This window comes from Vanessa tameamea, chromosome 26 (genome assembly GCF_037043105.1).
Source record: "Vanessa tameamea isolate UH-Manoa-2023 chromosome 26, ilVanTame1 primary haplotype, whole genome shotgun sequence".
Lineage (NCBI taxonomy): Eukaryota > Metazoa > Arthropoda > Insecta > Lepidoptera > Nymphalidae > Vanessa > Vanessa tameamea.
The window spans coordinates 1,716,887-1,727,365 of NC_087334.1; the positions used below are offsets into that span (position 1 = coordinate 1,716,887).

At 32.4% G+C, this 10,479-nt stretch overlaps 1 protein-coding gene across 2 annotated transcripts; it reads left to right on the forward strand.

Annotated features, from left to right (window-relative positions):
* Positions 1-309: 309 nt before the first annotated feature.
* Positions 310-10,113, forward strand: LOC113398401 (uncharacterized). 2 transcript variants are annotated; one of them, XM_026637135.2, is made up of 10 exons: positions 310-546; positions 3,181-3,351; positions 4,041-4,202; positions 5,933-6,103; positions 6,621-6,747; positions 7,350-7,521; positions 7,794-7,920; positions 8,349-8,477; positions 8,934-9,479; positions 9,892-10,113. In XM_026637135.2, exons 1-10 carry the CDS (start codon positions 495-497, stop codon positions 10,083-10,085), a joined length of 1,851 nt encoding a protein of 616 aa, XP_026492920.2. In that variant the 5' UTR covers positions 310-494; the 3' UTR covers positions 10,086-10,113. The 2 variants fall into 2 exon arrangements, with proteins under 2 accessions (XP_026492920.2, XP_064075227.1); XM_064219157.1 differs by having other exon boundaries at positions 9,895-10,113.
* The last annotated feature ends 366 nt before the right edge of the window (positions 10,114-10,479 follow it).

Here is a 10,479-nt window from a genome sequence, read left to right on the forward strand (position 1 = left end):
AATTGATGCTTAAAAGTTAAAATGTTTAACATATTTTATATTTTAAACAAAGTAAAAATGATGTATTGACTACTTTTCGAATCAAATTGAAATACTCGATTTTTTTTTTGTACCAATTATTATAATTAGTCAAACGAATTACATTGTTTTTTTTAAACTTTACACTTAACGCGCTTTCAATGGCTTAAGACATTAGTTTTGTTTTCATAACATATTATGATACAGTTTCACCGGCCTATAATTTTAAATTATTATTTATAACCTTAAAATTTAAACATGCAAACACTGCAAAAGAACAAGAAAAAAAATATCTAATCTTAAATGATTTGTCACATCTGCACTTTAAATCGTCTTCATTCGTGTGTAAAAATTATATTTAGCATTTTTAAAATTGCGTTGCAGTCGAACGTTTTGCTCCCAAATGTAGACATAGCCGGAGAATAAACTATAAATTTTAATGAATATATTATATATGTTATTATTTATTTGTTAAAATGTTTATTCAGTTCGTTTTGTTTTTATATGTTTTTGGATCACTTAACGCTGGTGAGTTATTTAAATTTTAATTTAGTTAGTTGTTTGGATATTATTTCGTTATAACTAAATCAAACATCAAAATGAATATTCAAGTAGGCTCATAAAAACACTTTTGAATCGTCACGTTACAGTGTTGAATTAAATATAAAGCCACCACCGGTTCGGAAAGCATATTCTACCGGGAAGAACCGGCAAGCAACTCAGTAGTTACCCTTTTCCACCATTTTAATTATAGAGTATGTCAATAAAGTACAATATTTTTTTATCATGCATAGAAATCAGTAAATATTAACTCCAAGCTTTTTTTATCTTTAATATAATCTTTTATTTAGTAATATGCCTTATTTATTAAAGTTTTTTTGACATTAGCTTTAAATTTTTAATATGCCAAGTTAACTTACATAATATTATTTGTTTATGATGTATTGGAATACTAATATAATATATTATACGGTTATGGCATGCTAAGTGAAGCTGGAGTGGGTCTCGTCTATAGTCAACATTAGTGTTCTAAGTGAATTTAAAGACATTTCCATAGACAATATAACTATTATTGTTTGCCAATATTATTATGTGATTGATTTTAAATAAGACTTAATCGAGAAATTCGTATCGATGTTGTCTTAATCAATATTTTTTATTCGCTTTAAAGTGCATTTTAATCGTTATTTCAGCGTGTTGTCATGACTCGGGACGCGGCGAGTTAGTTAGTCTATACTAGCGATTCGCAATTTATTAATAAAGAAAATGATATAAATATATTTCACCATATAGCAATCAGAATGTTTTTATTTAGAATTCGATCATGAATTCCTGAGATTACCCATTCATAAAATTAGTATAGATTCTGTATTGTACCTTTTTTTATAATTTTTTTTTTAGAACGCCTAAGCAGCCTAATTCTGCTTTTATGTTGGTCTAGTCGGATTCGATATACCTAATTGTGTCATTACGTGAAAAAACTTTTTCTTGTACAATTTTATCTTTATACCGCAACGGTATCGTAACTCAAAAACGTAATTATATTTTAAACATCAAAACTTAATAGGAACTTAATAAAAAGCAATATGATATTTGGATGTGAGCACTGTTATCGACGGTGCTAGAATTCTTTGAAGTGTGCACGAAAAGTCAACTCTATTTGATTGGTTCGCCAGTGCCAACAACTACGAAAAATACGCGAATCGGGCTCGTTTGAACACGTTCACTTCTCATTTATCACCCAACATACTTGTAGTTGAATAACATCCTTCAAATAAAAAAAATAGTCCTTATATAAACTTTACCTTTTTTGTATAAACTGTCATTTTCTCAATTTCTATTAATTATGCTTGTCTTTAACTATAACCTATTCCAGCCGAAGTAGAAATAAAGTTAAACAAACCTTAGATTTACGTATTTCATGCGATTTGCTAATAACTCAGCTATATTATGCACTACTAAGAGTTTATGGTTAATATATCTTTATTTATAATACAATATTATTACACTTAACTAATTATAACCACTATAATTTTACTTCCAAAATTCCGATTAAAGTTTCGTCGACGTTCAAAACGCCATTTTTGCGTAAATCCATAGTGAATATCATAGATTAATCAAGTTCTCGACCAATGATATCGCGTCAATTTGTTGTCAAATGTTGTTTATTTGGCTTCTTTTCTCTTCTTATGGTTGGAATAGAGTATAAAATAATTGTTATATGACATTTATATATCTAGATAGAGTGGCATAACAAACGTTCGCAGCTTTAACAGCCTATCTAGATTAATAAATAACCAAAGCATCAAAGCTTCGAGTCGATCATCAAGGGTTGAAATTGTTTCCTATTAAATAACTTTTTAATAATACTTAAAAGCTGTTTTTAAAACAAGGCTCCCATTATTATTAAACTTCTTAAAAGGCTGTAGAAGTCCAAGTTATTGTTAATAGTTTAACGGTATAGGTACTAATTGTCATCTGCTTAGTGATAAAAAGTCGCAGTTTCTATCGTGACCCCTTGAACTAATGCCATTCTTACTTCTGACGCCAGCTCAATAATTATGGTCTTTATAGAATTTTAACTTCTTAAAAATATTTATGGCGTACCTGGTAGCGTATTGGCTACTTTCGCTAAACACTTTTATTTTAAATTTATCTATCATGACGTGCCAATAAATAGACCAATGGCACAGGTACTCAATGTGTAAATTTCCTGCTTTATATAAAACATAAATATGAAATAAATATACTTTATCAGCCGGACGCACGCTCTTGACGGTTTGAACGCGTGTCGGACATCCGTCCTGACATAGTGTGGGTGGTACCTTTAATGACCTCGATAATGTGTGAAAAAACGCTTGATTAAGGCACGGGAATTTATAATCGTACGAAAACTAACAACAATGAGAATATTAAAAAAAAAAATGTACATATAGGTATATATATAGTTTTATAATGACTTCTTATTTTACTAACAACAAAAAAAAATTATAAATATAATATAATATATTCGATTGAAATTTTCATTACAATGTTATTCAGCTAACATTTATAAATATAAGACATTGTCCATAAGTCGTGGTGACAATTTACCAAAATGTGTCCATATGTCAGTTCATTTATCTATGACAAAGAAATAACAATGTTTCATGTTTGTTTCAGATTATTTTAGAAGTACGTGCTCAATTCCTAGGCTCAATCACGGTCGAGTTAAAATACGACAGCGAGCGAGGCTCGTTCAATTCATCTGCCTCCAAAACTATGAACTAATTGGTAACAAGTACGCAACGTGTAGGGATGGAGAGTGGGATGTTCCTATTCCTGTGTGTATACGTAAGTTTAAAATGTGTTTATCGAATCACTTCTAGGGGTCTGTAGGTTAAAGGCAAAATCTTGTAGATTATCTGTAATGGTATTAATAGATCGTTGCTTGTTGTAGTTTTTTCTGAATCTCCTTAGTTCCGGAATTGAATCCTGGGTCAGTTCACTAAGTCGGTCAAGAGAACAGCATTACTTACACACATAAATTATAAATATGTTTATCTCCATGGCGTCTGACAAAAAAAATATATCTATTATTGAAGACGTACCCTTGCGACTGAATAAGTTATTACACTTTAATTCTGTGCATTTTCTTTATTTAGTTGTTCTTCAAACTGATTTTCAGTTTCTTGATTGCAGATTTTTTAGCCTTTATGATATTTGCAAGTGTTATTTGAAGATAACGAAAGCATAATTTATCTAAATATAAATCGAATACATTTATAAAGGCTACCTATGTAATCATAAAATGTTCGTCCATTTTAGTACCAGAATTTTGACAGGATTTTATAGTAATCTTCACGTAGCATAAGTAGTTCCAGATTAGTAATCTAAATGACGGTACGAGGGTGAAGTGGTACATGTTCCAAATAATTTGGTGATTTAGTAAAAAATTCTTACTTAAAATTCATGTGAACACAATGATTTTAAAATAGGAGAATTATTAAGAGGTAAAGTATTAAATTAAGTAAACATTTAAGGTCCTGGATGCGAAGTACCAAACATAGACAATGGGTTACACATGTCAAACTTTGATGACGCCTGGGTTATATATTTTTGCCTACCCGGTCATAAGCTCGTGGGATCGTCCGTTATCTACTGCGATGGGAGGAGGTGGAATTCAACAGCTCCTACGTGTGTGGGTAAGCCATTTCATTTTTTTTTATATACGCTCCGAATACTGCTAATATCATCATTACATTATATAAAACAAAGACGCTTACCGGTTTATTTTTCATAATAAAATAAAGATAGAGTGATTCAAGAGGAAGATTTATATGTATAATGCATGCACAATATAGTAGAGAAACACTGATAATTTTAGAGGTTTCTGAAGTGATGTCGTAAATAAACACATATTTTGCGCATACATTGCAAACGCTGGCTGAACCCTACGATATAGATCAAAATAATGTACAACAGTATAGTAAACCTTAAAAAGGTCTTCAAAAAAGTCTGGCATGGTATATGTCAATCTCTTAGGGATAGCCCACGACAACCATTATCCTTTACTTATTACGAGAAATTATGGCTTACTTTCGAAGCGATTTCAAGCAATACAGCATTAATCCTTATCCAATAGAGTACCTTAAATACATTGTGCATTTAATATAGATCAATATAGCCCTTTATAGCATGTAATTGAAATGAATATTTTCGAAGATATTACAGATCTAAAACGTAGGGACATAGCGGTTTGTATTATCCAACGACTGAAAAACTGTGAACGCTGAAAGACATTCTGTATATTTAGTATTATACTTTGTAATGATCAACATTGCACCCGTGAAACTCTAGATATGAAGGTAACGGTTCAGCAAATAGTTAAATCATTAGATTTTTAGAATCAAGTCGTCTCATTGTTTAAGTATCAAGTATAAAAGTAAGAACCTGTAATTGTTCTACTGTTGGACTAAGATCTCCACTTCAATTTAGAAGAATATTTATGGCCTTAGCTCGTTTAATGTGGACAAGATATTTCGTCATCATCATGACCACGAGATAAATTATAAACACTAATTTATCACATGGAGATTTATGGATCACCACGGTGCCTGCATGTTGTTATGTTTAAACTTATGTTTCCTAACAGAAAGTTGTCAAAAGTCAAAGGGCGAGCAACATCGTAAGGAAATATACATACAATTGAATACATATATATATATATATATATATACATTACATTTTACATTACATTAGCAGCCTGTAAATTTCCCACTGCTGGGTTAAGGCCTCCTCTCTCTTTGAGAAGTTTTGGAGCATATTCGCTGCTCCAATGCGGGTTGGTGGAATACACATGTGGCAGAATTTCGTTGTAATTAGACACATGCAGGTTTCCTCACGATGTTTTCCTTCACCGCCGAGCACGAGATGTAAACGAATTATAAACACAAATTCAGAATTCACATTCACCCACAAAACACATGATAATTCAGTGGTGCCTGCCTGGGCTTGAACCCGAAATCATCGATTAAGACACACGCGTTCTAACCACTGGGCCATCTCGGCTCAATATTATATATATATTTATAGTGAAAATATTTTCTTTTTGTGCATCAGTCACGTAAAAAGTACTGAACGTCGGTCTGAATCGGTATGAAACTTTGACCAATCGACGCGAAGTCCGTAGATGGTTATAGGCTATACACTTTTTGATTAACGTTAATCCTCCCCCTTTTTTATTCAACGCACAGCCAGGTAACAGTTGGACATTTTTAAAATTGCTATGAATATATTAAAACCTAAACCGTCGTAGAAAGTAAGATACAGAAAGCTCAAAGTTATATTCCTAAGGACAGTTGTGACCGTCACCCATCTTTTCTTTTAATGATATATAGAACAGATCAATAATTTTAATTATCGAATTATCCAGATTCCACAGCCGTAAGCGCACTAAGCTGCGACTTCGAAACTCCTGATATTTGCGGATGGACGCAAAGTGAACTGCATGACTTTGATTGGAGGAGATTAAACAAGAAGACCCCTAGCTCTTTCCTAATGACTGGACCTTCGTATGATCATACATATGGACAAGGAGGTTCAGGTACGTTTAAAATACATAAATGTCTTCTCGGATTACTATAAGTGTCATGTACTGAAAAAGAGGTCAGTCAGGCTTTTCGACTAATTTAATAATTTTTCCAATGTTTTCATTGTGACCAAATGGAAATTAAACAAATATCAATTTCTATACTTCCTAACTATTTTTCTTGTAGTCGTTATGCATAATTTGTAATTAATTTAATATTAACAATTATATGTATATTTTAATTGAATTTAACGTAACTTTGTAGTTTTAAACGTTGAAAAAGTTAGAATCTGCATTCCGAACCAATTGTATCTTCACATATTATAGTTTATTAAATAACGATTCAAAAGTGCTTGTAAAAGCCTACTCGAATAAAGTATATTTTGATTTTCATAACGCTTATGTTATCATGTCTCAGGTCGTGTAAAAATTGTTAAAGAGAACTTTGCGTAATTGACTCTTGAATAAAAGTCACTTAAGGAACAATTGTGATGTAATTCAGTCGTAATTATTTTGTAATTTCTTTCAACAGGATACTATATGTATATCGAAAGCACGTCTAGATTAGAGAATGACACTGCGCGTCTTGTATCGCCAGTTTATGAAAGCGCTCTTTCTAAAAATTCTTGCTTTTCGTTCTTCTACCATATGTACGGGAAGTAAGTATTTTCATTTATAAATTATTATAAAAAAAAAAATTGAATACAAGTGTCAATTTCGTTGAACAGTCAAATACAATACTAAAAGAAATAATTTGAGTTCTTTGAGCCGTAGACATATTCTATCAGAAAAGACTCGAAATTCACAGTTCACGATTCTGAAATGTCAGGAAATTATTGGTTGCTTGGAAGAGATCGCTATGTAGCGATAAGGTCGCCGAAATTGTACGCGTCTTTGGATCTACGTTGTATTTATTTATTTTTCTGTGCGGTGTACAATAAAAGTATAATGTAAGTTAGTAAGGAAATTATACAATATTGACTAAAATAATGATGACATTTGAAGAATACATTAATAAAAATAGCATATAATTTCAAGCCAGTATAATATTTCACGAGTGAGATACGAAGTGAGTTCATATAATATATCATTAGATTTTTTTAAAAATGTATTCCATGACGAGAACCAACCAAAATGACAGTCAAACTTTTTCGTTTGCTGTCACTGCCTGGACGCAGAGTATAGAGTATATGATTTGAATATCTTTTGAGACGGAAGTTGCTAGTATCCATTTCTCACTACAATATTTATTAATTTCTAGCTCCAGTGGTGGTCTTCGTGTTTATCAAAAGCCAGATATTCTTTCACTTCAAACGTTGATTAGCCTTAAGTCAGATGAAAACAAATACATTCTCTTCGAAAAGTGGGGAAATTTGGGAAATTTCTGGTACAGTGCTGTCGTTCCTCTTACGGATTTGGAAACAAATTTTCAGGTAATTATATTTTCGTACAATTTCGATTAGTATTTAAAAACTAATATATAAACCAAATATACAGTGTTGTATGTTTGTCTTTGGCACTTTCCATTTAAACCCTGTCTTAAAAATTATTTGCATTTGTCTTGATTTAGTAGACAATCAAATGGTCTATTCTCCAAGTGGAATGGCCAGTACCAAAGTACATAAAATAAAAACCCTCGTCCAAATTCTTGAAAAAATATAACAGGCCTCCATTTTATAATGTATTAAAAATAGTTTTCAAACAGATCGTAATCGAAGGCATACGAGGTTCCAGCTTCACGAGCGACATCGCGATAGATGACGTAGCAATACTTCAAGGAGATAATTGTACTATTGCTTCAATGGCGGCCACAACCCCACCGTCTTTTAGAAGTGGGTATTGAATATTATTTTTTAATTAATAAACATAAACTAACATTGCCTATTTTCAAGGTTTTACTATTATTGCAAATTTGGTTAATAGTTAAGCGTAAAAATTTCGTTAAGAGAAGAGGAGACAAAAGTCCCATTAAGTCTATTGTTACTAAAATATTTTATTCTCATTTATAATTCATCTAATATTATCAATGTTATGAGATTTTGTAATATTTCTTGTTTACTGTTATATTTTATTGTTAGTCATTTTTTGGATCGTTTATATTCGTTATCATTTTGTCGTGACGTACGTAATCACAACACGTCAGATGTTACGCATCTTGTGCGAATATTGTAAGACTACAAAATGTGCAAACAGCGCAAACGATTTGGGCTACGAATTATCACTATCATTTTTAAAAAAAATGTATACTTTACGTTCTCAGGTGATTCCTGTGCCAACCGGTGTTTTTTGAATGACACTTTCCATGCCGTGGGCTGTGGCTGTACCTTCGATTGCTTCATGGAAGATAATTGTTGCTTGGACTTTTTGGAAACCTGTGTATTCCACCCAAGTTAGTTTCTTATTTATATTACTTATAAGAATTAAAATTATATGCTCAATAATGTTTCGACTAAGACTAACGATGGTCTTCTATAAGTCTTGGAGAAAGTAATATATAGTTCTCAATGTATCTAAAGATTTGAAAATATTTGGATGAATTGAACAAGAGTCTATAGTAAATTATTTGGCTTCTAGCCAAAGTGAAGAGTGTTCGCATAAGTTTGGTTTTAATCAATACGTCTCTTGGTAAACATGTGGAGTTTTAAGTTAGGAACTAAAAATCGATTCCATGCATACAAACTTGTTAAAACTAGCTAATTATATACTCAATAATAACCTTAAGTTATTAGGATCTCAGTTTCAGGAGCTTCTGTCAGTGATAAAATAAAAGAAGATGAGATTATAATTTTTGTGGTACTAAGAGTATAAATAGTTATTTTGAATTCTTTTTTTAATTTGATTGCAGCACCTATATCTGATGACATGGCGACAGATTTAGGGGATGCTGCACCACAGACTCAGAAACTGATTGCAGCTGTAACAGAAACTACCTCAACTTCAACTAGTACAACATCAACTACAACAACATCAACTACAACCACTACAACCACACCTAAACCTACAACTACTTCTACAACTTCAACAACAACACTAAGAACGCCTACTGTTAGAATAGAGAGGACAACGAGAAGACCAACTACTAGAAGAATAATAACGACAAAACCAACTATGAAAACTACTTCCAGGGTGACCACGAGAACAGGAAAGCCGACTTTTAAAACTACTACAGCAAAAATGACATCAACTAAGCCTACAACTGCAGCTACCACAACTACTACAACAACTTCAACAACTACAACAACAATTAAGACACCAACTACAAGTTCGGTAGTTAAAAACACAACGTCAGGATCATCGAGTATACCAGAAAATACCAAACCTGTATTTGTTGATAAAGAAAAGAAGAAAACTGTCATCGAATCGAGGAAATTCGAACACGTACAATTGAAAGGTAATTTCATTTATTGAAAAAAAAAAACGACTATTAGTTTAAGAAGGACATCTTTTTTTGTTTGCATTACAATAATTTACATTTATTCCCTAATCGGAACAAATATAAATTAAAAATTGTACAAATAACGACCGCATGGAATGGTGGCAAGAATACTAGCAGCATTTCCCCGTTGAATAGCAAATTCGAACCTCTGGGCAAAATATGAACCAGGCCTCCTGCCACCAGTGGAGGGTAATGAGACAAGGTGTTATACTTTTAATAGAGGTTGTATTATTACTCCATTATCCAAATAATTAAAACAAAAAAACCAAATTTATTGTCTTGATATGCGTGACAGCTTCGCTTGTCGGTCTTAGCTTTGACAGTGTATCTATATATATAAATAATCAAAAAGTACTTTTGTTTTCAGAAGAAGAACACAGCTCAAATGCATGGAAAGTAATATTAATAATAGTATTCGTGATCGCATTCGTGGCGACGGCGTCGTGGATGGTGGTCGTGCGTTCGGCGCGCGGCCGAGTCGCTCTGGCCAAGTTCCGCGGACATGTGCACGCGAACGACCCAGAAGTGCGATATCTCTCTACAGATGTTGATGACGATTAAATAATATATTAAATAGGGTTTTAATTTATGCTTTTGTTTTATTATATACTTCCATATTATTTATATTGGTATGTTCTGTACAAGTAATGTCATGGATTCTAATGTAAGTTGAAATAGTGTTACGAGATGAGGTTAAATGTTACAAAAAACAATTTATGTAATTTTGCCTCCACTTGGCGATATCTAATAGGGAGTTGAAAGCGAAGAAGGCGTGGTGTAGTCGGAAAGCGTGGATTTGCAGGCCATTTAATTCAAACTTCGAAGCATCACTGTTTTTTTTTCCTGAGAAGAGCTATGACGAAGCACGAACGATCATGGTACAGTGCGTATGTTAAAACGATTACGCAGCGAATTATCGCGTCGAAAAAGGCTGCTGCAAGGGTTTAAGTGGGTT

What these genes read in the sequence shown, in the direction of transcription:
- LOC113398401 (XM_026637135.2), top strand. Translation starts at nt 495, where the DNA reads ATGTTTATTCAGTTCGTTTTGTTTTTATATGTTTTTGGATCACTTAAC. An exon ending in ATATGGACAAGGAGGTTCAG is followed by an intron (nt 6,104 to 6,620) that starts GTACGTTTAAAA and finishes TTCTTTCAACAG; the next exon opens with GATACTATATGTATATCGAA. An exon ending in CGAACACGTACAATTGAAAG is followed by an intron (nt 9,480 to 9,891) that starts GTAATTTCATTT and finishes TTTTGTTTTCAG; the next exon opens with AAGAAGAACACAGCTCAAAT.